Source organism: Vidua chalybeata, chromosome 6 (assembly GCF_026979565.1).
Source record: "Vidua chalybeata isolate OUT-0048 chromosome 6, bVidCha1 merged haplotype, whole genome shotgun sequence".
Taxonomy (NCBI): domain Eukaryota; kingdom Metazoa; phylum Chordata; class Aves; order Passeriformes; family Viduidae; genus Vidua; species Vidua chalybeata.
The window spans coordinates 36,279,922-36,307,687 of record NC_071535.1 but is presented as its reverse complement, the minus strand read 5'-3'; the positions used below and the strand labels follow the sequence as shown (position 1 = coordinate 36,307,687).

The 27,766-nt window shown below is 42.0% G+C and overlaps 3 protein-coding genes across 6 annotated transcripts in view; 1 reads left to right on the top strand and 2 right to left on the bottom strand.

Annotated features, from left to right (window-relative positions):
* CDAN1 (codanin 1) overlaps positions 1-13,600 on the bottom strand; it is a 31,568-nt gene extending 17,968 nt beyond the window's left edge. The window contains exons 1-10 of the mRNA XM_053945018.1: positions 13,409-13,600; positions 10,111-10,811; positions 8,358-8,564; positions 5,869-6,062; positions 5,338-5,457; positions 4,385-4,463; positions 3,873-3,993; positions 2,763-2,872; positions 1,989-2,078; positions 859-934 (exon numbers count right to left, since the gene is read on the bottom strand). Of these exons, the coding sequence (XP_053800993.1) occupies positions 859-934; positions 1,989-2,078; positions 2,763-2,872; positions 3,873-3,993; positions 4,385-4,463; positions 5,338-5,457; positions 5,869-6,062; positions 8,358-8,564; positions 10,111-10,811; positions 13,409-13,504 (1,794 nt within the window). The 5' untranslated portion in view covers positions 13,505-13,600. The remainder of the gene's footprint in view (positions 1-858; positions 935-1,988; positions 2,079-2,762; positions 2,873-3,872; positions 3,994-4,384; positions 4,464-5,337; positions 5,458-5,868; positions 6,063-8,357; positions 8,565-10,110; positions 10,812-13,408) is intronic.
* An 8-nt stretch (positions 13,601-13,608) lies between these two features.
* Positions 13,609-19,386, top strand: LOC128789268 (uncharacterized). The gene is made up of 2 exons (XM_053945019.1): positions 13,609-14,294; positions 15,086-19,386. The coding sequence occupies exons 1-2, from the start codon at positions 13,841-13,843 to the stop codon at positions 15,742-15,744; spliced, it is 1,113 nt and encodes a 370-aa protein (XP_053800994.1). The 5' UTR covers positions 13,609-13,840; the 3' UTR covers positions 15,745-19,386.
* An 81-nt stretch (positions 19,387-19,467) lies between these two features.
* TTBK2 (tau tubulin kinase 2) overlaps positions 19,468-27,766 on the bottom strand; it is an 85,146-nt gene continuing 76,847 nt past the window's right edge. For all 4 annotated transcript variants that reach the window (XM_053945013.1, XM_053945016.1, XM_053945014.1 and 1 more), the window contains one exon: positions 19,468-27,062. In XM_053945013.1, the coding sequence (XP_053800988.1) occupies positions 26,594-27,062 (469 nt within the window). In that variant the 3' untranslated portion in view covers positions 19,468-26,593. The remainder of the gene's footprint in view (positions 27,063-27,766) is intronic.

The following is a 27,766-nucleotide window of genomic DNA, read 5'->3' as shown; positions in this document are numbered from 1 at the left end:
AAGACACCAGTTTAGATCAGTTTAGCTCTTTGAAATCCTGCAGTCTTCATTAAGAAGGCACAGATACAAAGGAGAAATACAACCCCTATGACTAATTAAATCCTATTGATGCAACAAAGTTAATCTTACCTCTTTGCTACAATTTCCATGAACACACCAATACAATCAGATGGGCCATTGATGCAAACTCAGACTTGACACTAAAGGAATTTACAACATTCCAACAGCTTGCAACTTCCTGGCAATGTGTGTGAGCTAACACTCAAGCTGAGGTTCTGTGGCTGTTCTGCTCTCCAAAAGGAGCCCACCAATAAGCCACACATCTACAGAGAATACAGTGAATCTTCTTCTTCATTTATTTACTTACAATGAAGTCAGATGATGCTTGAAATTGGCCAAACCCCACCCCCCAAATTACAACAGCAATACTGTACCAAAACCAGCCTGTTGAGTGTTACACAGAAGAATCAGAGTTTTTTTTGCACTCATGCTGCTATCAAACATAACTGGGAACCTCTGCACTTGAAAAATGTCAAAATACATCCCTAAAATTTCCAGAAACTGTAACTGTACTAAAATTAGAATGTCAAAATAAATAGACATGAAGAATAAATGCTTACATCTCATAATGTTCTCAGTGTGCCTCATTCCTGATTTAAAGAGACTTCATTGGTAATTTATCACTGATTTTTTCTGAAGAAGGAAAGAAATTCCCATCCTGAAAACTTGACTCTCCTCAAAAAAGTTTCAATAGGAAAATCTCAAAGAAGCTTACAAGACATGGCTTGTTTTCTCAGGCCAAGGAAAGATCAAATCCGCTTTGATGTAAACATTCATTAAACAACCCAAGATATTTACCTGGATAAGCTGTTTCTGAAAGAGCCTGGCAAAATGGCTGTGGTTGCAGGTTGCAGATAGGTGAGCCATCATGGCCCTGTGAAGGAAATTATGATCAAATTCTGACTGGAATTTTGTGGTACAAAAAACAGTGTTCTAACCTCAAACCATACCAAAAGCATAAAAGACCTACTTTTAAGAAAGCAATATCCAAAGGCCATTGAAAAAAAGCAATACTTTTATAACCCAGTTTCCCAAGCACTGAGCCCCACATGCTGCTGACATGGAAACAAAAATTTTCCCTGAGCACCTGCAGAGCAAACACAGTTCTAGAGATAAAAATAATTTCTTCCTTTCCTTCAATAATGTTGTTATTTACAAAAAAGAATAAACTCATTCAGTTCCCACTCTCCCCTGCCCAGAACAGTAAGTTGAGAGTTCACACATATGGAAGTAAGGAAACAGCAACAGTGTTACTTCTGATGCCCCAAAATTTCTCAGTTTAAGCCTCAGCCTTGTTTTGCTCTTGTGATGAAATGCCACCTACATACATGTTACTTAAGTAGGCTGGTGGTTGAGACTAACACAGAAACCCACAAGGCAACTGCTTTCAATGGTATAATAGTTTCTTTATATATACTGCATTTTGATAAAGCAATAAATGAATAAAACAGTCTGCTTTCCACAGAAAGAGACACAGTTGTCTTGTTTTCAGAGCCAATGCACTAGACCTCCTGAAATAATTAGAAGAGTGAACAGCTTCTGAACATCTAACACTTCTCCTCACTTAAGAGAAGCCAGACATGGAAAACATCACATGCACACACAAGTGTATACAATAACGATGTTCAGACAACAATACACTGGTTTTGAGAGTAGCTCTTTCTGTGATTATGAAAGGGAAAAATCAACATCAGGACTGATCAAATTAGGCCCCTGCCACTTATGGTTTGTTTCCTTAAGGTAACGGTTGAAACTTTTAAATCCAGAAGCAAGTGTACATGGGCAGCCTCTTCCAAGCAGCACACAACACCCTACAGAGTAGTGCAGAAGACCAGGGAGGACATGGAACTAAGAATGCCAAATGTAGCATGATTCACCAGCAATTCAGCTACATTAAAGAGCTAGCTGAAGTTGCTTAAGACTCCTACCTGATCTTGTTGCCCAGAACTCTTTCAAAGTCCCAGCCAGTTTTCTCATTGTTATCCTCCCATTCACGCAGAAGTTCATAAAATATATCCCTGCAAATCAAGATATTTAAGGGAATGAATTCCCACTCTTCAAAATTTAAACAGCTGAGCATTAATTGCTCCAAAGCTTCCCAGCAAGAATCTACCTCAGATTAAGTAACTCCAGCCTCCAAGCATTCAGATACCTTTGAAAAACTCATAAATGTTAGCAGTACTTCAGTGAGTTTCCATTTTCCATGTCTTTGACAGCAAGTGCTTAAGCTTGTTATGCCCAATCTATGATGGAATGACCCAAACAGCCATTACCAGACAGACATAGTGAAGACTGAGAGGCAGGAAAGAATAAGCCACATGAAGTAATACCTATGAGAAAAAGAAAAGGACCGAGACAACTTGTCATTCTGCCCTCACCCTGTTGCTGCAAGCATGGAGGGAGACAGCGGGAAGAATAAAAGCATACCAGATATATATGCAGAAGCAATCCAGTAGGGTGACACACAGTACTGGCATTATCAGAAGTCTCAATAACTCCTGAAGCTGTTCTTCTCTAAAGACATTAACCATTTAGTTCCTGCAGTCAATACGGACAAAGACTTTTTTTCATTTAATTAGAGCAAAAATTTCAAGATTTTTTTCTACAGCATGTAGCATAAGTGAGACATTCTTAATATCTTTTAGTCATAATCATGCAAAGGTTATACCCTTGAGCATCCAGGAACAGTAGAAGAAACTTACCTTTGTTTCTTAAATATGTGAAATGCTCTGTCACTGGGAAAGTTAGAGCGATTATCAGTTTCTGGCTGAAAAGAAACAGACTGTACAGAGCATGGCAGCAGGAGAGACACCTGTTAAAAATATAAAGGCAGCCATTAAGCTAATGGAAGTCTCTAAACAATCTGAGACCAAGAAAAAAGCAGGGAAAAGGCATGGTGAGGAAAGAAGTATCACTAGCTGAGTTGTTCAGACACGCTACTTCCCAGCTGCTAACTACTAGCCAACACCAACAGTTTTACAACCTACATTAGGCTACAGACACAGAATCACTCAGCATTGAGAGAGAAAGTATCTGGTCCCCTAAATCTCTGCTGGCCAGATTGCAACCAGTATTGATACAGTGTGGAAAGAGCCACAAACAGTTGAAGTATACCTTCAATATAGGGCTTGAGAAAATTCAGGATCCTGGCTGGCAATTTCTGTTACCTTACTCTTTCTCTTTACTATTCAAGTAACAAGACCTTTATATACAACTTTAACACTCAGCTACTGGTAAGTCCCAATCTCAGTACCCTGTCCTTGCTTTGCCAAGAGTAATTTCCATTTTTAAAAGATGGATGAAATGAGATACAAAATACATTTCTACCATCCAATTCCTACCAATCAAAGTGGTTCCCTAACCCAGTTGATCACATGAGGGAACCATTTTTCCCAGTCTGGATTGTCTCCTGTGAAATGTTGTTTGCTTAAAAAGAGTCCGTATCTATGAAAGAAATACAAATCTTTGAAACTACCTTCTGATATTGCACCTAACTAATCACTCTCCTGAGATCCATGTTTATTAGGTGAGAATTTCAAAAGCAAAACTTGACCCTATCAAAGTCTCTGGCTGAGGTCAAGGCCTGGAGCACAATGTAAGGCTAGCCAGCAGTGATTCACAACTGACAATCACTGGACCCAGCAACTCACTCACCCACTGACAAGAAAAAAAAGTAGCTTTTAGGCAGTTTCTAAAGACAACACAAGAAGATGAAAGAGAAGGAATGAGATTTAACATCAAAGCCATTGCAAATAAAAGAACAACAACACAAAGGCTTGAAGCAATGTCACTTGGGGTTTGCCAATTTTTACCTTAGCTGTGCTGCTTTCATAAGCCTGCCTGAGCCTCTTGTGCAAGGTGGGAGAAAACGATGCAATCCGCTCATTTTCAGCCAAAAGCTTCAGCATCCCCTTTTCTAAATGGGAAATAATTCTGCCAAGATAATGGGGATAAAGCTCAGGGAGGCAGACAGACATATACAATACTTGAGCAATTCTAAAGAAATGCTTATGTTGACGTTTTATGATGCTGCCAAGTAAAGAGCTCTAAACTACATGTACCCAGCAGGAAATCCTACTGGTATCTGTATTTGTTATCATTCTCATCTCAAAACTTTCCCGTTCTTGCACAATTACAACAAAGCTCAGTAGACACGTCAGTGCAAGGAAACCCACAGACATCCAAATCCAGGTCAAGTTGTATGTTTTGAAGAAAAATTAACAACTCTGCGCCTGTAACTGGTACAGTTCTACAACCCAAGCACACTTGCTTAATCCCACACACAACTGCAGACACATGCAGATGAAAAAAGAATTCAACTCACTCATATTGATAATCCAAGACTCGAACAGCAAAATAAACACAATTGTGCACACTTTCAAAATGCTGTGTCCCTGATAAATCTAAAGGGAAAAAAGAAACATGAGACAACAATAGCTTTTACCATTTATGAACTAAAGGACCAACAATCAGCTTTTAAGGAAAGTAGGAAATGACATATCAAAAAATAATTTTTCAGACTCCTATTCAATTTTCAGAAGTTCCCATTCCCTATCCTTCCTATACTAAAGGCAATTGAATTGTTTAATCCTGTATGGAAAAGAAAAGACTCTTTCTCAATGTTCTGAACAACAGTAAGCACATACAGGACAAGAAAAGTAGAACAACTACAAACAATCATAAAATGGTGTTCCCATAGCTGAAGGTTTCATGTTCCTAATCTCAGCCCTAAGAATCAAAGAGTAGCAAAACAAAGGTCAACCAAACTGAGGCATGTGGGGTAGAGGAGGGTGTGGTGGGTCTCATCCTAAAGCCACTATTTTGGTTGTACTATCCATATTAAAGTGCTAATTGTATCAAGCTTAAGGCTGAATTTGCCAAAAAAACAAATGCAACAATATGGCTGGATCCTGTGCACTCAGATCCAAACCTGAAGCTTAATAAACACATAGCAGGTCAACAGCACATTTGAGTTGCAGGATCAGTGGAGAAGCAACTCAAGCACACCTGTCTTTACCTCTAAAAGACAGTGTTAGGAAGTAGCTACAGCAACTCTTGCACAATAGCAGAAAACTAGATTCAAACAGTAACTAGCAACCCTCCATCATACTGTGGAAGCACTTCCCATACAGGCATGACTTTTGTCAGCATCTCAGATGAGTCCCACACTGGTAATAAGGCATTTTTATGTAATTTAATAATAACTGTCCAAGCTACTCTACAACATTTTCTCATTCTATGGAAGCAAGATTCTTTACCTTCATTATTACTGCTTACCTCTATTTCTTTCACTGATTTCAGGGTCACTATCCCCATCTTCTGCAGTAGAAGTGCCTTTAGATGTCAACAGTTGCAGAACGAAAAACAGTTCCAGAAAAATATTTGGTACCAGGTTTTCTGGGAGAGAGTAATTGAGATGTTAAAGGTGGATTACTCAATTCTGTCCTGCTTTAATACACAAAGGCAAAAGGATAGATTCCTATTCTGTGGTAATCAGCAAAGAATTCTCTCCCCACAACATGATACTGTGATACAGTGTAGATCAGCATGTGCAAGGTGTGTTAGAGAATAGCCTGGTTTCAGATGGGACATACAACTTCAGTCTACTGCAGTTCAGAGTACTGCATCAAGCTCACCTCCTTCCCTAAACTTTTACCAAGTATTAATTTATTTTAATAACTGTATTGGCTTACTTTATTTTTCCAGATGTCATTTGTTTGTACACTATAACTATCCCACAGCTTCCACAACACACAGACAAGTTAAAAGCTCAAAGAAAGGTCAGTCTCACATCTTCTGTGTCCTCACCTGCTATACACGATGAATAGAGCTGTGCCAGACACTCCAACTGTTTCTTGCAGGAAACCTTAGCAGGATTTGCACAGGTCACCCAATGGCTTTCAGCAGGAAGGCTGGCACTGCGAGTGTAGCTAGGCTTAGTTGGAGTACAAGGATCAAAAGATATCCCTGCAGGAGAAGACGCCTGGTGCAGCAATTTGCATCTGAAATTCAAGAGCAGCGACATAACCATGTGACTGAGGATGATCTACAGCAGCCATGCAACCAGAAGAGGTCTTTCTCTTCCAGTGTAGCATGAAGGAAATCCTGCAATAACTAAACCATGCCATTTACACTGCCTAAAGCAGCTTTTAGCATGATAGCAATTTACGGAGAATAGATCCGTAGAATAGGTTAGCAAGCAAAAGACTAAAGAATCCCATTCAAATTCCAACTCTGTTAAAACAGTGTAGCACTTTGACCAAATTAACCAACTAACATATGTTATTGCTGCTCTCATCTGAACTGGCACTTGTTAAAGACAGGGAATCTGTTAGAGATCAGGTCCTAAAAATCATCTTTGCATGTACAGTTTCTGACAGCTAGACATTTAAAAACATCTATGAAAATAAGGTTCACACCCATCCCTTTGGTATAGATGTAAAGTAATGACATTCTGAGAAGACCCAATACCACTTAAGTGGAAAGGCAATGCAACAACTAATGAAATCCCATACTGGCAAGTTAAACAATAGAAGGAACAAACTACTTGGACTGCTGGATTCTAAATCAGCAATGATTACTCAGTTAAATACACAGACATTGTACAGAACTATATCTGGAGAGGTCATCCAAAATGTAACACCAGAGTGGCATAAATAAGACACATGAGAAACAGGACACAAGGCAGTAACAGCAATATCAACGGAACATTTACACTTGGAACATCACACTACCTCTTGCCACACTGTCTCAAAAGTGAAAGATTTAAGTCACTTTAAGGACTCTGGGAAGTCAGAAGCATCTTTACCTGCAGCAAAGAACCTTTTCTATTGGCTTATTTCTGGCAGAGCTGCTGTGATGAAGAACAACAGGTCCCAAAATGGAAGTAGAAAGATTACCAACAGCTTCTTTGCAATGAACATAATCAACCAACTGAAGAAAATTATTGAGTAAGAGATAGAACTGAATAAAATTATTCATTAAGTACTTTGTGATCTCACCCAAGGGATGAGCCCACCATTAAGTACTTTGTGACCTTACCCAAGGCAAGGTTCCAATAACACAGTGAGACTGAGCTTCACTTCAGCCCAAGTGCTCATCTACCTCAGGATGAAATTCACCTTTTGCCCTTGCTCAAAGGGACCCAGCTGGCTGAAGGCTGCCTTACTTCTGTACTTCACCACAACTGAGGACACAGCAGCAACTCCCAGCTTTCAAGTATGATGGGTCAGATGAGAATATCACTCCATGGGCAAGATCCAACCAACCACATACTGCTATTTCACTGAATTACACTGAATTTCACTGAATATACACATTATTGGGACATTTCAGATAGAATTCAGACTGGAATAGGTGCTAGACTTAAGTGCAGAGTGGCAGGTTTGAATCCTGAGCAGTTCTGCTGCAGGTTCAGTACAAGCAGTAGTTCATTAGACTCTACTCAATGTGTCTCAGCCAGTTCTGGTCCCACTGAAGTGAACGGCAAAACTTAACAGGAAAAGAATTACACCTCTGTGTCCTGAGGAGTTTCCCCAAGAACAAAACCTACAAAGAACAGCAACAGTTCTGTCAGCAATTATAAACAATAGTGCAAACTGCTGCACTTTATTTTTTCCTGAGTATCAATAGATACTTCATAGACTAACAGTGATACCATTTTACAAGCACTAACCAAACAGCAGAGACAAAATTAGAAGCTAGAATTCACTTCATCTGACAGCAATTTTCAACAGATAAGTGCAGTAGTAATCTTTAAAACAGAATCTCAAGTGCCCATATTCTCTTTTCTCTGACTGCTAGCTTCTGTTAGTCTACCTACCTTGCAAGACGATTAACACTTTCCACACATTTGCATCACTAACTCATTTTCGCCAAACCTATGTGTCTTGGTGCAATCTTCAAACACAGTCTAATTACACCCAATTGCTTTGCCTGTGCAATCTAAGAAAAGATGCACAGGAGATAGACACACGTTCATTTCCACGAAGAGAAAATCTCATAAAAGCAGTGAGGAATGACTACACTTTTGAAGTGAGGGTCATTGTTCCAAAGTCAGCACACCTCTAAAATGACAAACATGAGCTAGGTGCATTAATATCCTAGTCTGATAACACAGACACACTTGGCTTTAGGCAAATTATAGTTCAAGGTCACCAATATCTGGTTTGAATATTCTTCAGTCATTTTCACTTTGTCCTGGCCATGCCCCCTGCCGGCTACTGAAAAATTAACCATGTCCTGGCTGGAACCAGGACACAAGGGCATTAAGAATAAGCCCCCTGCTCAGACTGTACCGTTCTTTCTTCAGCATCTCCCTCTCCTCTTGAAGGCTGTTGCTTATCACAGTTGAAAGGTTTCCTTCCTGGACAGCAGTAAAGGCCTCAAGGCTTGAGGCTGGAGACCGGCTGACGGGTGTAGAAGTGAAACAGGTCTTTGGTTTCGAGAGGGGCCGCTCAGCACTCACAGGAGTTGGGTTTATTCGCCTCGATGGTTTGCTTTTGCTGAAAAGAAGAGAAGCAATGCCACTGAAATCAAGCTAAACAACAACAAAATATTTTGGTCTCAAGACAGATGTTCAATCAACTCTTCCAGAGGAATCTAATGCTAAAACAAAATGGATGTTGAGTTGGAATATTGAATTTCTAAACTGTACCTGTAGTTATCCATTTTATTCTATCACTGAAAAAAAAAGTCACAAAGCTATACACTGCAACAAACAACCTGCTGAACCTGCAGCAAAAATAATTATCAAATAGTAAGCCATCTAACAGGTACCACAGGGCCACACAACCCTTCCAAAGATCTCTAATTTGCAGGACAGGATATGCCCCATTCTAGTAAGAAACTGCTGGTGAATTCATTTCTAACATGATCAGGAGGAAAAAAAAAAAAAAAAACAAAACCAAAATCAATCAAGTTGCCAAAGTTACATTAGGCCATTTAAGTTCAGGGAAACCCATCCCTCCTGCATAAAATACTTGGATTTGTCCTTCAGGAAGAAGCTCGGTAAAGTAGCAAAAAACACTAAAAAAATGGAAATGGATACAGAAACATAAAGCATCACAGAAATGCTGATTGCTACATATTAACTGCTAAGGTGTTCTCAAAATCGCTGTAACATTGATTCCCAAAGACTCGTGATCTCTCTCCTCCTGCTTTTTCCTAGCTGAGCATTAATGCAATTGAGGAAGAGAGACTTACTCTCTGTGCTGGAAACACACCTTATCTCCCTTGGCCAAAGCATCGTCTAGAGCATGACCCAGATCCTGCATTTGGATTTGCTGTACAGACTCACACATTTTATAATTTTTGGCTGGAATTTTGCATGTCCAACTAGAAAGTCCCACTTTCAGAGACCAGTGACTGATATACGGAGCAAACAGGCTGACATAAAGGCTTTATATTTGGTAATGAGGATTTTAAAGAATGCAAAGACAAAGATTAAAGGACTGAGGCAACCACAACACAAACAGCTGCCCCAAATCTTAGCTGTAGTCACCAAGGAGACCAGGGCTTGCTGCAGACCAAGAACACAGCCTGCTATTTTGTCCACAATTACACAGCACAAACGAAGCTGCACACTAACATCTGCTACCAGAAGCCACAGAAGATCAATCCAAAAGCTTTTTTGCTAGAATCTGTAAAGCTGAAGAGCCTTCCAGGACAGCTCTTCCTTACCAACTGATATTCTGTTAAATGAGAAACACGAAGAACCAAGATAACGCTGACTCGTTAGAACACGCAAGGACAAAGATGTGCTCAGCTTTGTATCAGCTGGGCTGTGCACTGGCAAGCTGCAGGCAGCATCACAAGCGAGAGGCAAAAGAGGTGTCTTGGGTGAGTCCACGGAGAGGAAACCTGACTCCCTGTCAAGGCAATATTCCCCTCCCTACACGGTGACCAGAATAAAGCAGTTCTGACCATGTTTCCCAGAAGCTAGGTATTGTGTATTACAGCCGCTTCTGCATCTGGACACCCAGAACAGCTGGTCAAGGAGCTGCAACCCACAGCAATCCCAGTGGCACAGCGAGGCAGACTCGCTCTTACTTTGTCCAGCCAGAGGCAGCACCCATGGGCGGAAACTCCTCCAAGTTGTTAAGGTTCAGCTGGCTGGGCGGGGATCTGGCAGGAACAAGAGGCACTTCACTCCGCTTCCTTCTCCCTCCACTCCACGATCCACTGTCACTCTTTCCATCCTCCTCTTCAGCAAGGGAACGCCCCAGATCGCGAGCTACCTGCCGGCCAGAGGCACCAACCGAGCTGCTGCCTTTCCTGCGGCCTCGTCTCACGGGCAGGGCTTCAGGCGTGGCCGTGAGGAAGCTCCCCAGGCTGGCCTTCTGAGAGGACCGCTTCTCACCGTGGTGGAGCACAGGGCTGTGCCCAAAGCTCGGGCTGCTGCTGGAGACCACGCTGGGGAAATCACCGTAAGGGCTAGACAGGTTCGACCCAGAAAAGGAAGAGGAACCACTGGATGCTGCAGCAGGAGAAAAGCTGGTATCTGTGGTGCAGGTGGTCACTGAAGTCCTTTGAGAAAAGAGCTGCACTCGGCTGCTGGTTGCATGGCCTGTCCTCCTTTCTGATCCTGTCCTTTGGCTCCCATGGGCCTTGGAATTAGGAGTTTTAGCAGGAGTAGGGGGTCCATTAGTCAGGATCTGGCTGGTCTGCTCCCTTAAAAAATTTAGCAGAAAAGGCACAAAATCTTTCTGAAGCAAGCTAAGAGATACCAGTTTGTCATGGATGTGGTTCTCCTACGAGAGAAGTAGACAAAAAATTAATATAAAGATGCTACCTGAGTCTTTCTGTCCAAGTACCCAGACACATTTAAGTAGTAACTATGGGATTTCAATACACAATAAAAACCAACATGACTTGTCAAAGTAGGTCGCTGAAATTCAAGCAACCATAGTGCTGGTCACAGACCTGAAAATCAGCCTTCACACAAGCCATTTTGGCTCAAATTTTCAGATGGAGTAATTCACTTTGGTCTCTGACTGGAAAATAGTGGAACTGTTCCATGGAAACATCAGTAATACTCACTGAAGCTATGGCCAGGGAGGACTTGGAGCAACTGACACCCCTAAGTTCAACATTTTGAAAACATCAATACTGAAAACATCTAATTCTAACAGAAAAATCTACAATCTGCAAGGTCTCAGTGTCCTATTTTTGTGTGAATGCCACCTGCTCCCACAGAGGGGTGCTATAACAACAACGGAAGAAGCACTTGGAGTTCTGCAGCGCCAAATACAAGACCAAAGCTCCTCTTCCATGTCAAAGAAAAAATTTTGCTCGAGACCTCATGAAGGTCTAAACAGAGACTTTTCAACTTTAAGGTGCATGAAGTTTATACTTGAGAAACTTAAACAGAAACCCCACCACTGACTCAACACATTTGAAATCTAAACAGGTGGTGGTGATCTTATAAGGGCAAACCTAGACAAAAACAACTTCATGCTACATGCGCAGTTTGAAGTTTTGTACCCTGGGTAAAATTCTTTTGTTCCTAACACTGCACCAAGTTTCTGTTTCCTCTCAATGGGATTCAGCAACATTTGCAACAACAGAAGAGGTTCTCAAAGGCAGCAACTCTTTCCTTACTAATACTGAAAGCACTGCATACATACTCCAGTAAAGTTATATTCACAACCCTAACTAGATGAAAAGTCAAGAAAGCAAACACTGTTTCTGAAGATGGTTTCTGCATTAAAGAAAGAAGCAAAAGCATGCCTGTAACTGGACTCGCACAGTCTTCAACACCTATACTAAAATTCATATTTGAAAGCGTGAGACCAATTCAGCTCCTTGGAGAAGTGTGAAATTCTGACACAGCCTGGATAACAAGCCAAGCAGCCAACAATCAGTGAAAAAGCACAGGTCACAATACAACCCCCATGAGGTGTCAGAAGACCATCTCCAGCCCAAAACTGCCATAAGAGCTAGAGCAAGACATAGCCTAGCATTCCTTCCCCTGGAATTAGCATAGGAGCACAAAGATGATTACAGTCTATGCTATGCATTAGGTTGGGTAGTTTCTCCAACTTTTCAGGGCACAACCTATTTTCACTCATCTTTCTCTGTCCAAGTTAACTGAGGTTTGGTTCCTCCACAACTGGTAACAACCTGTCAACAGCTGCCAGCTGCAAACCTCCCACTTGCTTTCTCATGCTGAAGCAACTGCACTGCTCCCAACAGCAAAAGGCAGCAAGAAATTCCCTTGCAAGGGCAAACTTTTTGACCTCCACACCCCTCACCCACACAGTGCTAGCTGAGCTGCCAGGATCTCAAACTTCATAATGTCCACAGGTCTGCTTCTGCAAGTCACAGCTGAAGAAATACCACACAACATAAAAGTGTTGGTCCATTCTTCCCACACGTTTAGGATGACAGCAATACCCAACTAACTCACAGGGGTGACACTACTGAGTTTTGATTTTAATACTAGGCAACACTGTGCGAGGGGCTCGGGTAGAAGATGCTTTAAGTGCCAATTGTTTCTCTGTGTTATTCTTCATGTGAAACTTAAGCACTCCTAGTGTATCTACAGTTACAAATGTTTTTATTTCCAAAGGAACCCAAATCGTTCGTTACAAAACTCAGCCAACAAGCAGCCTCTCCCAGCCCGCAAAGATCCTCCTCAAGGTCCAGGCGGGACGAGCGTCCAGCCGGGAGGCGCGCTGGCGCCTGCACAAAGCCATCACCGGGTGCTGACAGCCTCGTCCTTCTTTCACCGCTACTTTCCTCTACAAAGATGCGGGAAGCGTCACCTCGGGTGTCACCGCGTTCCCTCACGACACCAGCTGTGCTGCGCTGTGCTGCGCTGCTCACCCCTCGTCCCGCTGGGCTCTGCGCTGGCACACGGCAGCCCGGGCTCCCGGCGCTTCGCCCCGGGCTCCCGGCGCTTCCCGCGCCCGCGGGGCCTCCCCGCTCCCGCCCCGGAGCCGCGCGGCGCCACCGCCCGCCAGAGACCGCCCGGCGCCGGCGGCGCTGAGCTCCGGCGGGCTCAGCCCCGCGCATTCCAGCGGCTTTCGCACACCCGCCGGGCAGCTCCCGGCGCAGCTCCCCGCCGGCGGCCTCGTCTTCCCGCCGCCGTGCCCGGAGCCCGCCCGCGCCGGGGGCGGTGCCGCCGCCGGCTCGACAGAAGCTCGGCCGCGGCTGCAGAACGGCACCTGACGGGGCCCCGGGTTGACCCGCGCGGGCTTCGCCCCCCCACAGCAGCGCGGGGCGGACAAACTTTCCCGCACGGCCCCGGCCCGCGGCAGCGGAGGGCGCTGGGGGAGCGGCGCGGCTGCGGGCCCGGCCCTGCCAGAGCCGGGGCGCTGCGGGCGCACGACCTAGCGCGCGTTACCTCAGCCGGGCGGTGGCCGGGACCGTGCCGGAGCCACCGCACCACGGCGCTGACCGGCACCTCTTCCTGCAGCAGCAGCTCCAAAACCGCCGCCATTCCCGGCCCCGCTCCCGCCGAGCACGCGCACAACCCGCGCCGGGGGCGGGCCCGGCGTGTCCCCCCTTCCCGCGGGGGCGGCGCCGAGCGGGGATTCCCGCCGGGGAGGCGGGCGGGGGCCGCGCCCCCTCCCCATGTCAACGCGCGGGGCACGGGGCGCCTGCGCCGGTCCGTGCGCGTCTTTTCCTCTCATGCGCGGTATTTCCTTCCCCAGCAAGGCTCGGGGCCCGGCCTAGCGGCGGCGGCACCCGCGGGCCGGGGCGCAGGGAAGGGCAGCGGCGTCCCCCCATCCCCGCGGCTCCTCGCCCGTCCGCCCGCCGACACCCGCGGCGGAGGATGGCCGAGGACTCGCCCAAACGGCGCAAGGCGAACTTCAACGAGGCGGAGACGGAGGTGCTGATCGAGCAGGTGCTGAAGCACGAGCAGCTGCTGTTCGCGGCGGGACCCGGCCGCGCCTCCGCGGGCCAGAAGCGGAAGGTGTGGGAGCTGATCCGGCACAAGGTGAACCCGGTGGCCGCCTGCCCCCGCGACGTGGAGGACCTGAAGAAGCGCTGGCGGGACCTGAAGCGCCGCGACCGCAGCAAGCTGTGCCGCCTCTCGCAGGGCTGCGGGCCGCCGGCGCCCCCCGCCCTCGGCCTCCTCCTGGCCCCCGAGGAGCTGCCGCCCGCCGCCGCGCCGCCCGCCCGCCGCCAGCGCCGCCCCTACGGCTCCCTGCTGCCCGCCGAGGCCGTGCCCATCGTGGGCGGCATCGACACGCTGGAGCTGCCCGGCGCCGTCGTGGGGGACATGGGTGAGTGCGGGAGCGACCCCCGCGGCGCCGCCCCGGCGTCCCCCAGCGCAGCCGCGGGAGCCCCGGTCTGCGGAGGAGCGGCGCTGCCCGCTCGCTGCGTGCGCGCAGGGACCGCGGGGACCGGCGCCGCAGAAAGCGCTGGTTCGCATCCTTGAAAAGGCAAAACGTACACGCACGCACAGAGAACTGTGAGGCTTCGTGCTCTAGGTCATAGAAGTGCCTAAGGACAGCACCAAGAGTAAAAACAGCGTCTCGTAGCAGATGCTGCCCATCCACGAGGCGTTAGACCCGGCCACCGATCTTCACTATTGCCGTAATTCTTGCAAATGCAAAAAGCCATGGCAGCACGCAGGTCCAGCCAGTACAAAGTGCTGCGAGCACATAACTTCATACGTGCCAGCGATATTGTCCTAGCACGCTGGAATACCAAGGGATTCTTGCAATCCAGTGTTTCAGCAATACTCTTACTGTTTACTGCGTGCACGATAGAGCATGAAATGAGCGTGCAATGAACTTTGGGATCCTAAAGCTTGGCTTCTGTGGTGGTAAGGGAGCTGTAGTATGCAGATACATGGTTAACTGCTGAATGCATATTTATGGTTTTCTTACCACCTATCGAGGTAATTTGTATTCTAAAACCATCAAAGATAATGTAATGCGAGTTTGAGAGTCTTGTTTCAAGGACTGATGTTTGTGCTTAGTGGATGAGAAAATACATCACCACTGAGGTTATGAAGTTTCTCATGGGCTTTACTTTGCTTTTCTTCCCTCCCCCTCCCCACCTCTTCTAGGGTTTAATGGCAGTCCTGGCCCATCTCATCAATCCAGTCTTGAGCAGATGAACCTCAAAGAAGAAATAGTAGTGAAGGTGGTGGAGCCAGAAGAAAGCTCTGAGGACATGGTAGTGGTTCCACCTAGTCAAGAAGAGCTGCCTTTTCTGGGGACGTCAGGCGGTGGTTCCTCTGGGAAAGTAAAAGCCAAAACAAAAGGCAGGTGCCAGGCAGACCAAAATGAAATGACTGAAGAGGACCTACTGCAGATTCAGCAGACCCAAATACAGGTGATCCAGTCTGGCTTTGACAGTGTCAACCACAATCTTCGGCTGCTGCAGCAAGGCATGCAAGATCTGAATAACAGCATCAGCATCATGGCACATACGCTTGTTGCTATCAAGAACGTCTATGTGAAAAATAACACTGGCCCAACCACACATGCCACTGCCTCTACTCAGACCACAGCTGGGTACCTGAGCCCAGGATCCCCCCAGCTCTCCCCTGCTAAGGACAGAGCTAGAGCACAGGTGGCTGGAAGCAGCAGCAGAAGCAGCAGCTGCAGCTCCAGCTCCATGTCACAAGAGCCAGGTCCTTCCGAGTTTCCTAGGCCCCCCCTGAGAACCATTAAGAAAGAACATCCAAATGGCTGCTACTACTTCTGCTTTGCAGATGTGTAAAAACTTGAATATATGTAAAATGACTGTGTTGTTGGGTGTTGATGTATGTTCTGCTCCAGGCTGTGACTTCAAAGGAGCGAAGTGGACTTGCCTCCCGTGTTTTTCCCAGTGGGAAACATTTTGCTGTAGGTGGCATTAAACACTAATTGCCAGTGTCCAGTTAACTCTGTTGCAGTTGGCTAATAAATTTCTTCTCTTTTCTTTATCCCCTTATTCTCTTAAAAAAGCAAACATTTATATTGAGTAAGACTTTTGTCTGTATCATCCTTTGTTTAATGCCACCTTGTGAAAAATAAAAGGCATGAGAGTGAGGTAAAAAAGTAACATGGTTACTACCACCAGGAGCTATCTCACTGAAGTTACTTGGTTCTTGGATTAAACAAGCCTCAGAAGTAGCTGGTTTTTTAAGTACTTCCCTTTTCCAATAGTTATGTTGGGGATGTTTGCTTGGTTGCTGTTGTTGAGTTTTTTTAAGTCTGAGCTGTGCAAGGCATCACAGGAGGAGTTTGAGATACTTGCTTATTCTAGGAATGGTTTAGCACTGAGGTATTCATGAGTGTCCTCCTCAGAAGTCATACAGCTTTGTTCCACTTGGCTGTTGTTCATTCCCAGCTTGTCAAATGCACCTTCTCTTCAGAGACATTGTGTTTTACTACACTAGCAGGGTAGTCTCTTCTTTTGTCACATGGTTAAAATAGAGAAATGCAGAAAAATGAGGAATGGATGAGTGATGCCTGTTTCTGACATATAGGTTATATGTAGGCTGTATCTTCATGTGCTTTTGTAAGCCTTATGGCATCAATACCACAGTATTTGAAATACAGAGAACAAAAATGTTTATATTGTTTTACATGAAATAGAAGTCAGATTTGCTGTTAAATTACAGGAGGCAGGGACTCACTTAATTCCAGACAAATGCTCCTGCATAGTTTGGAAAGCTTTCATTATCATTTCTTTTCTCATAACTATATAGCTAAGGAAGAAGAAAGATGAGGAAGAGTTGGAGCAAAATGTAACCTGGTGTCAACTCTGAAACAAGCAATAATCATTTTATCTTCATGCCAAAAAGGAAAATCGCCATTTTACATTTAGATAGGGAAAACTATTGTCACTGGCACAATTTTGTGTTTCAGACTTATGTATTATAGTCACTCTACTTTGCACAATTCAAAAGTAGCAGAGGTGCAATATTCTTATATCTGGTGTCTGTACCGGAGGTCAAACAAACACTCGCACCTGAAATTTTGTCCAATGGCTTGAACATTCATACAGGTGCTCTTCTTAAGCATTTATCACCAACATTTAAAAAGGTTCTACAGATAAATTTGGCCTATTGCAATGACTAGCTGCTTCAAGTGTCAGTTGGCACAAGCATTCCTGCTGCAGGAATTTAGCAAATACAAATAACATAGAGAATCACAATTAAATTGCCCCTCTCCTAGAACCATAAGAATATGTAATCATAGCATAAGGTATGCCACTTTTACAGTCAGCTTTGACTGAACACCGCCGTATGAAAATGTACTTCATTTCCACCCTTACACCATTTTGGTGTACTGAATTAACTCATCTGCACTTCAAAAACCAGCCACTGCTGCCTACTAAAATGTGAAAACAGGGTAATGAGTTGTTAGCAAGTGTTTCCCTTCAGAATCACAGATGGAGAAAATATGCAAATATCTCACAAAAATAAAATGTATGCATGTACAGCACAATGTTAATTGGGATTAATGCTTTAGAAGATTAATGCTAAAGAAGAGAAAGTTCTTTTTTCCAGGTTTACCTTATTAAAAGAAGTTGCAGGTATTAAGAAATTGCTGAGTTTAAGAATGACAAAGAATTAATCCTTCTAAATTAGATTTTTATGTCTGTGTTGTTAAAAGCTTTCCAGATTAACCTGTTGGAAGCATTATTTCTCCCCCATCAGTACAGATGGGCTCTCTTGAGCAGAGTTTTCTGTATTTTGTTTTCATGGACACAGAAGCGAATTCATGCTATCATGACATTCCAGGTAGATTAGCAAATGCACTCTACCTGGTCCTTCTGGGCAGCAGTTTGGGCTTGTCCAGCTTGCAACTGGCAGTTCTTACCTGTCTTTCTTTTGATGTTTCAGTTCTTTTTGCAACTGTTAATTCTTGAATTTCACATACTACAGCATTTCTTGGGAGAGGTGACTTGTGTTTGCTTTCTCATATTCCAGTACTGACTTACGTGAGAGGCAGCTACAGTGCGAGTAGAGAAGTGCAGCAGAAGGGGCAGATTGGCTCTCCTGTATGAATGAAGACAAGCCAGGCAATGCTAAAACACACTGTGGTGGTCAGGCAACAAGCAGACCTCAACATCAATGTACAACAGCATGTTTGTTCTGATCTTGCATCTTTCCCTGTTTCAGTTGTACTGCCAAAATATACTGGAGGTAGATCAAAATCACTCTTCCACTTCTGACACATTCTAGATTTACATATTTTAAATACAGAAGGAAACTGAGCTACCTCTCATCACTACAGAGTGGGCAAAATTGTTATTTTCATCTTAATTAATACAGTTGATTACTATTTCTTTACACACCCTTTCTGTGATCAAATGATGGTTGTGTTGGGAGCACTGAAATCACATGCCCCATTCAGAAGCAATGCCATTAAGTTTCTGGCTGCTCTTAACAGAAGGTGAAACATAGTTTTCTTGGACTGTTACTGAGTAAATGAATTCCCAATTTGTTTCCTGTGAAGCTATCCAGGCTATTTGTAAAAATGACAAGAGCTAATGACCTGGTCGTGAAGCTTAATGAAAATACTGCCAATGATTTGAACAAAGGCAGAGCTGACTTAAATTTGCCTGAATGCATGGCAAAACAGTGGTAATACTGAGAAAGAGACCCAGGGAATTTTCTCCAATTCTTTTGGACTTCCCTAAAAAACTTGTCCCACTGTGCAGACTATTTTCTGGTAGCATAGGACTAAGACATTCAGGCACACAAACTACAAATATAAATTGTGATGATTTTACACTCTACTTATGCTTAGTATTACTAGAAAGAGAAATAAATGGGTCTTGGAAGAAACTAGAGCAACCGGCAGCTTAACACTGCATTTTCCCCATAGCACTCAGATTCATTAACAACTTCCATTCATTCATTTCTCTGCTATCTGCTGCTTAAGTTTATTGTACAGAGGGAGACAAGTCTCCTCAAGAGACTGTAAAAGCTTAGTGACTACATCCAGACAGCTGATTATCCCCAAAAGAGGTCAATTATAGTGACCTCTGACTAAATAAAAACCCACAAATTTGAAGGGAAAAATGCCTTCAGCAGCTGTTTTTTTGGGACCACCATATTGTTACTTAAATTGACCTGATCTGGCTGTGCCAATCATTTATTGTTTAGATGAACACAGACAGAAAAGATAAGAACAAATAGAAAGTCAGGTTTCTGAGGAGGCCCATTTGGATTTTTCTGTAGTTATTAGCATACAACACATGAACCTACTAAATCAGTTAAACTTCCATTGATCCAATCATTTCAATTTGCAATATGAACATCTAATTCATGTTGCAGTAGTACCAACACACACTTCCTTTTTACTTTCTTGAAACAGAGGAAAAAAAAATCACTGCCAAAGCACTTTATGCATTTAAATTACAGGGTTACAATAGTAAAAAACACTGAAAAATATTTCAGCTAAAGCTTTATAAGTTAATGAATCATTATACAAACACAATCAAGAATTGAAGTTTTGCATGCTGAATGAATATTTTATTTAGAACCAGTTTATAAAAATAAAATACAAAATAATTTGAAAACAAAACTTAAACATTGTACAAAGCCTTGATATGGTACAAATGAGAAAATAAATAATTACAACTTTATGTACAAATGACCATTACAAGGGCATTAACTCTTTATGCTCTTGGGTGCCTGAGCAAACTTAAATGAAAAGAATGGCTTACAGGATTTCCAAGGAGGGGAAGAGAATTGCAATTACCGAGTAAGAGAATTTGAAGGACTCAACATTTGTCTTCCTCAATGGTAAAAAACAATCTCAGAACTACTTTCCACTTAACTTAATCATGCTGCAGACTTTCCTATCAAGTACTTGATTTCTTATGGGGTTGACAACATTGTATTTTTACTTAATACACAGATTTAATTCTTTGTGGTATTGCCCAGAGATTTTAGATTAGCAGCCATTGGTCAGCCACTTCAAAAAGTCAGTACTAGTCTGAAGGCATTGCTGGTGATTTCTTTAATTTACTAGTTTGGATATTCATAGGAAAGCATTTTAAAATTGGCATCTATTAGCACAAGCACTGCAACTTGAGTCTGGGCTGGCTCTATAGAAAAGAAACTTAAAAGCTGGGCAAGAGTTTCCAGTCTTGCTTTCTAGCCAATGAAAGTAAAGAGGATGCAGAGAAGGCTGCTTGACAACAAATCCAGATCTCCAGTCAGAGGAAAAAGATGTGAAATTGTCCAAAAAAATCCTACTTCACTTTGCATCAAACATTTATGACCTTGCTTGCCATGCAGCAGATACGGGTTTAAAAGGATTTGAAGCCAGGCAGACCAAATTAATTACATTGCATCTTTTGGAGCAAGCTGTTCTGCTGTTACCATAGGCCCTTTACATAAAAGGTCAAAGATCAAGTGATCTCAAAACAATCAAATTAATTCCAGCTGAATTCCCACAGACATTTGTGGATGATGGGGGCCTCACATGAGCAGCCCACTTGTGGTGTTGTTTTAAAAGAAACCACATTGTACTCTTAGCCAAAGCTGGCCCTCAACAGCAATCCTGACAGAAAAGGAGAGATCCAGAGGCATGTCATGTCATAATAATAACAACAATAAAAAATAAGCATTTTCCAACTTAAAATACAGTAATGGCAAATTTGATATTTATAGTGTGATTTTATCTTTTCAGTCCCTAAGCAGGGGAAAGAGCCTTAACAAAATAGGACCCTATACTGATTTTAATGAAGTTGCACCTGCACAAGAACAGCAAGAACTCCCACGGGTCCAAGCTCTTCATGTAGAGGAGAAACAGGAGCATAGCATTTGGGTTTGTCATTATTATTGTTGAGAGAGAATGTGTTATCATCAATGAAGAGCAAAATCAGCCTACCTGTTCAAACCTGATTGGCAAGAGTCATTGCAAAGTTAATTTATCAGTCTTTGAAACAATGGACTCCAGTACATTTTTCTTTAAAAAACTCAACTAAACAAAAACCCCTCCTTTAAGATATATATTCAAACGCCTGATTATTTAAACCATATGAAAATGAATGATAAAAACCTTTTGGCATTTGACAATATTGTAAGATAATTCCTGACAATTATTATGTAATCCAAGCTGATTTATATAATTTCTCTTTCACTAATATTATGTGTAGGGAAGACTGGCTTCAAGCAGACAGGTGAGGTATTCTTATGTGAGGTGCAAGTTTATGCAATTTGATTAGCTAAGAAATATATGACCTATGCATGTAGTCAAAACATGGAACCTCACTTCCTTTTACCAGCATTCCTGGTAACCAAAAATGGTACTAATTACAACCAAAGACATTTGAGCCAAAAGCAAAACAGCAAACAAACCCCATCAGTTCACTGCCTACTTGATTAGCTAAAAGAATTTGAATAAAAATATTATGCCCTGTTCTATAAATTTCAGAAAGAGGAATCATGGAATCATCAAGGTTGGAAAACACCTCCAAGATCCAAGTTCAACTGCTAACCTAGCACTGCCATGTTCACCATCCAACAAGCACCCAAAGCTTTCACCAGCTGAACAGAGGAATCAAAGATAAAAATCAAGGCCTTTATCCAGCCAACAGTTCTCTGACCATTCCTAAAAGTGGAAAAGCACACAGAGAATGCACCACAGGAATCTTGGTGCTAACCTAAGCAGACCCTGACTCACTGAGAATGACAAGACAGACATGGCTCTTGTCACTTCACAGCATCAGTCCTGCATGAAAAAATCCACATATTATAGGCCTGTCATGAGAAAGAGTTTGACATTGAGTTCTCTTTTATTCTCCTATTCCTTTTCAGAAGACTACTCTCTCATTTAAGATATATATAAAAATTGGAGGCACATATAATTCATTTTCCATTAGACCTTTTTAAGAAATTGGAATAATCACATTGTTCTTACCAGAATTTATGCCTCCAAGTGTTCCATAAAAATGTTCAATTCATTACAGAAAAATTCTGTTTACAGGAAAAAGACTGTACTGTAAATCTGGCATTATCTACATTCTCATCAAAGAGAAAAAGAAAAAAAAAATTAGAAGCATTACAGTCAATGATTGCATAAATATTACTGCAATAAGAAGGACTTACAGGAGTTTTGCCCAAGTAGGACTATAGAATGAGGCCTTGTAATGTGAAAAAGACACAGAATCAGAATTAGGGCATAGGGACATTGCAGTAGATGAAAAGGAGACCAGAGTCAATCAAAGTAAAACAGGCCTTGGCTCATTCTGGAAAATGAATTCCAGTGAACAGGATGGAATAGCTGAGACTTTTCCTATCTATATGTATATACACACATATGTATGTATGTATATATATATTTCTATATAATATACAGTATCTATATAAGTGTATATGTAGATACACTTAAGTACAAATGTGTATTTTTTTATAGATATATATATATATATAAAATCAAAATTGTGTGTTTTCCCAGCAATAGTTATTACCATAATACTACAAATTGTAGATGATAGAGCTCCAGCAAGTCTTTTTCAGATGAAAAATATTTCAAGCTACTTTTAAATATATAGGACCAAATCCTTTCTTATACATCAAGACTTTAGTGAGGTATGCAAGAAAGCTTGATCTCAAACATGCAGACTTCAAGTTAAGAATATGTCCAGATTTCCCAAGACAGGATGCGGCTGGTGGCTGTAATGAATGCCTTGTGTCACTCTGCAGGGCTTTGTCTCCTGTATAATTATATATAAGTAGCAGTTAAGACCTCATCTTGCTCCTGCCTTTGAGCAGTGAAATTTTCTATGCTTATTGATCCTGCTCAAGCCGTAGATAGGTGCTTAGCATCATACAACTTGCCAACATTGCTCTACTGTATCACATTTTCTGTTATTCTAGCAGGGTTTTACCTAAGTCGTAATTGGCATTTGTAATTAATAAAGAGGTTAATTAATATTGATTTTTGAGATTGTAACTTAGATTGATTTTACCATGCAATATTGTAGCACAAAACTCTGTGTGAAATGTTTGGTGATTTCAAGTTCTATTTTAGTTTAAAGGCTTCATGCCTCAGTTTCTCTAAAAAACGCTCTAAAGTGCTGGCCACAACACAGAATACACCATAAAGAGGAAATGAGCATGCAGCATCTGCACCTGCTACATGTCATGGCTCCATTGCACTGCCCTCCAAAGAAATGGAGGCTTGAAGAAGACAAAGCAACAGCTCCTTGAATTTTATTATTTCCCAGCTAATATTCCTACATAAACTGCTGTGTTCTATGCAGAGTAACAGCAGACATTTTGTACACTGGAGAAAAATCTTCCCCGTCCCTGAAAATGTGTTGCAGATAACCTGCCAAAACTATTCACACACATTCTGCACAAGGGTCACACACATGTACATTGGTGGTTTTCTGCAGAGCCATTTCCACATTCAAATACTGAGGCTTACAGAGTCCTTAATTATTACATAGGCCCTCTAAAAATATTAAGCTAATATTTATGTATGAGTTGATCAGCTGTCCATTACTTAATAACATTAATTGATTGCTATGTTAGACTACAGTAAGCATTTCTGTAAACTTTTGGGAGAATGGTATCAGGCAACAAAAAACTCAAGGAGAGCAGGTAGCTCAAGCTAAGTTATTCACAATTGCTCCTCTAGTCACATCTTCATGATTTTCTCCTTAGATCCTGTTGAATCTACAGCAAAAAAGCAACTGAGGGTATACAGTCCTTCTACCTTTTCTATCACCAAAAGAAGCCTGTGTCATCAATCACAACTGATTTATCTTTTTCTTTTTGGCATAGTTTACTATTTTTACATTGTCAAGTAGTTCAAGTACAAGTGAATTTTTACAGCATTGGTTTATTTTACATAGTCATGTCTAACAATGGACAAGCCTGTACTTTGAAGACAATAAAAGAGGTGTTATATGCTTTCTCACCTGTAAAGCAGTTACTGTTTCTGGATCCTGTTACACTAGAGAGAAAATATAAACACCTCAACTTCAGCATTTTCAGGCAATGATGCATAAAGTTAGTACTTATGAAAACTGACAATGTAACGTAGGAATAAACTTACATGATGATAATGAATGCTTTTCAGAAATAAGGAAAAATAATCATGGGCTGCCATACCACCTTAACAAATAATTCCAGCAAGTGCCCAGGACAAAAACATCACAATGTGACCAAATTATTTTTTATGGTATACCGTAAAGAAACATGTAGAAAACAGGAAGCAAAAGATGGAATTTGTTGTTGTCACATTCAGCCGTTAGGTATTCATAGACAGTCACTGTTCCTATATGACAAGTATTCACAATTAAGAACTCACATCATGAAATAAAAATGAGTAAGACCTATTTGTAATAAAAAATAAAAATACCTTTTGAGTCTTTGTTCTTGTTCCACATGCAAATGTGCACATGAAATTAGAAATAAAAAAAAAAAACCAAGCTGCAACACAAAACATTGGCTGGTTGAGAAACCAGCAGTCCTTCAATTTTGTACCAAGGTATAAAGGCTATTAGACTTTGTGCATTCTGGATTTTTTTGGCAGGGGTGCGGGTGAGAATAGAAGAGGTAAGTATACAGGAACTAACAGAAAGGGAACTGTATTATTTGTGGTCCATAAATTACAAATGAAAAATGAGAAAGAATGAGTTTATATAAGCATATACATATATGTATATATAAATATTTATATTTTATATTTTACCATGAGGACATGCAATTATTGGTATAGCACCTATTATACAATATAATACAAAGGAATAGGACTTTGCAAGGGTACAGTTTCTTCAGAAAAAGCAGGTATACCCTACCTATTGCATTCATCTGTAGTGCTTGAAACCTGAATGAAATTAAGGTTCCACACTGTGCTACATTACATATGGGAAACAACATACATACCAAGAAAAGAAAAAAATCAACATAGTCTGACAAAGCAAGTGAAATTCAGTGCAGCTCTAGGGCAGCTTTAATGCAGCATTAGAATGTGTTAGCTCAGAGACAAAATATTCCCTTTTAAATCCAAAGGTATTGATTTGGCAGAGGTTAAATAAAAAAACACAGATGCTGGCTGGAGAGGCATATGACTACAGCAAGCAGATCAGTAATTGACAAGTCTCCTATGCATCCAGAATCTCCACAACAGGAATCATTACAGAGAAGAGCTGGCTGCATCTTTCTCAGGCTTGTGTTCTTGTCTGTCCCTATTCTGACCTGCAATGCTTTTCTGAATATAGCAAAAGGTGCCGTACCTTTCATTCCCTGCAGGGTTGCTGCAGAGCACAAGATGTTACTAAGTAACTACCTAATAAAGTTGGAGGAATTAAACACCATGGACTTTACTGGGAGTCAACATAGCTTGGCTATCAAAAACACATATGGCAAACTGAATTACAAGAATCCAATATATAAATATCTCAGATTTCTTTCCATATATTTTGCTTTGATGATTAATATTCATACTCAGCTTTTGTAAGGATGTTAAGTATATTTCTGTCACCCCTAACCTATCAAGTTCATAAAGTAGACAATTTCCTCATCTCTGTTTCATCTTTCATGATTTTAGAAAACAAATGACCAAAAACCCAAAACTAGATTGGTAATCATCTCTGCATTGTAAGATCTGTCGTTTGAGTGATCCATAACTAATGGAAAAACAAAAGTCAGCAATAACAAAGGTTCTTTGTTTAGTTGAATTGAGGGGGTAAAGAAAGGTTCTTATTTTCTAACTTATATTGCATTTTACTGTAAATCTGTAGCATCCAGCGAAGGGCATACATCTACTCCTTTCTCTTATTTCCTAGGAAGGAATGCTTTTCCAAATCCTACCAAATGTGGTTTGAAGAACCCTCCTACGACTCCCAGAAAACTGTATGATATAGAACTGAGAACTGGCTTCTTGGATCCTAATTACGGCTAAACAAATTTCTAAATAGTACTGGTACAAAAAAATCTTGTCAAATATTAATTTTTTAAATTTCATCAGTGCCAAGGAGGAGTAAGGTATATGATATTTAGGTAAGAAATCTGTGCCACGATAGGGGACAAAATAAGCACCCAGTGACTCAGAGGTGAGTGCATCTCAAAATGGAAGAAATTGATAAGGTAGAAATATCATCTTCTAAAGTGTGTGCTTTTTAAAACTGCAAAGAAATGCTTGAACAGTACTTATCTCCCGAGTAGTGACGTCATTTTGGTAATAACTGTTTCAGGCTTTCTTACATACTCCTTGAGTATGCAAAGCCTTAAATAATTAGGCCAAATCTTCTAACTAGGGAAACTAAACACATTGAGATTAATACCATTTTAAAACACTCACCTTCAAGATACTCTTTCACTCTAAATACATTGCACCGCTTTGACTACCCAGCCATTCTTACCCTAGCCTCTACTTCCCATCTTGTGGATCTGCTTGCTGCCTTCTCTAAGGCAAAGCCTGGCCACTTATTTACACATAATGTTTTCTCATGAATAGTTTACAATGGCTACTTTCTTTAAAATGTGCAGATTCAACACCTTTTTTTAAATATACCTTTTTTGGATTATTTTTTTTAAATACACAGTACACAGACACAACATGCATCAGATTTAGGAGGAGACTTTATACCTGTCAGGACCCAGTTCCTATCTGCTAAGCTTAGTAGTTGATTTGCTCTTTCCTGTGGAAGTCTTAGTGTTTGGGGAATGGTGGAAAGAACTGCCAGATCCTTTCAGACCATTCTTGCTTGTTTTGTTGCAGCAGTGCTCTTGTTGGCAGGACCTCCTAGAAGATGAAGAGCCTGAATGGCTAGGAGGTGATTTACTCCTCCCAAAATGTGGAGATGAACTCCTCTGATCGTGATGGGATCTCCCAGCCCGGGACGGAGAAGAACTGGCAGTACGGGGTAAAGAAGAGCTCCTAGGGGAGGCACTGGGACTGCGGCGGGGGATGACAGGGCTCTTGGGTGGTGTTTTTGGACTATGAGGAGATCCCGGACTCTTACACTGGGTAGAACTCCTTGGTCTTTGAGATCCATTCTGCAGGATTTGAGCCAGACGAGAGATAAGATCTGAGTCCGAGCTGCTACTGCCTAGGACTCTGTATCTGCGCAACCTTAAGAAGAAACAAAGAAAGATTATTTCTATTTCCACCTATTCACTAAAATTCAAATAGAAACTCTGTATCACTAGAAACTAAGGAGGAGCTTGCACTGGTGAACAGATATATGGAACTCAACTTTCCTATTAAGTAGAAGTGTTTGGATCTAGGCTTTGGCTTCTGTGTTGTTCAGATCAACACAGTATTTATATTTACATAAACTCACTCACATAAGCAGCCTCAGTGTTTACAGGATAACGGGAATTTCCTGGTGGTGTTGGAAGAAGTGCACTGAAGAGCAGTGCTTATTGCCATTTCAGAGGGGTACATCCATTCCTGCACACCATCAGTGCACTCCCATACACAATTTTAAGGAATGACAAGACCCACTACAACTTCCTTCAAAGGATTTTACACTACCCTATCAAAATTATCTTTATCTTGGGAATGTAGACACTGACAAAACTACATTGTGGTTATCTGCATATAGACATGGCAAATGGGAGGTCTTCTAAAATTCACTCTGCCCTCCTTTAATTAGTTGGTTTACTTAGACATGATCTGAGCATAGCTAATTGACTCAATGGTGATGGCTGGAGTCTCCAAATATTTACAATGTCTACATTAAGAACAGATTAATTTTCAAGGGGGCTGAATACAACAGCTTCTTAAAATTTCTATGGGTTTGTAAATAACCAGCAGTTCTGGAAAAGTGACCC

What these genes read in the sequence shown, in the direction of transcription:
- LOC128789268 (XM_053945019.1), top strand. Translation starts at nt 13,841, where the DNA reads ATGGCCGAGGACTCGCCCAAACGGCGCAAGGCGAACTTCAACGAGGCG. An exon ending in CGCCGTCGTGGGGGACATGG is followed by an intron (nt 14,295 to 15,085) that starts GTGAGTGCGGGA and finishes CACCTCTTCTAG; the next exon opens with GGTTTAATGGCAGTCCTGGC.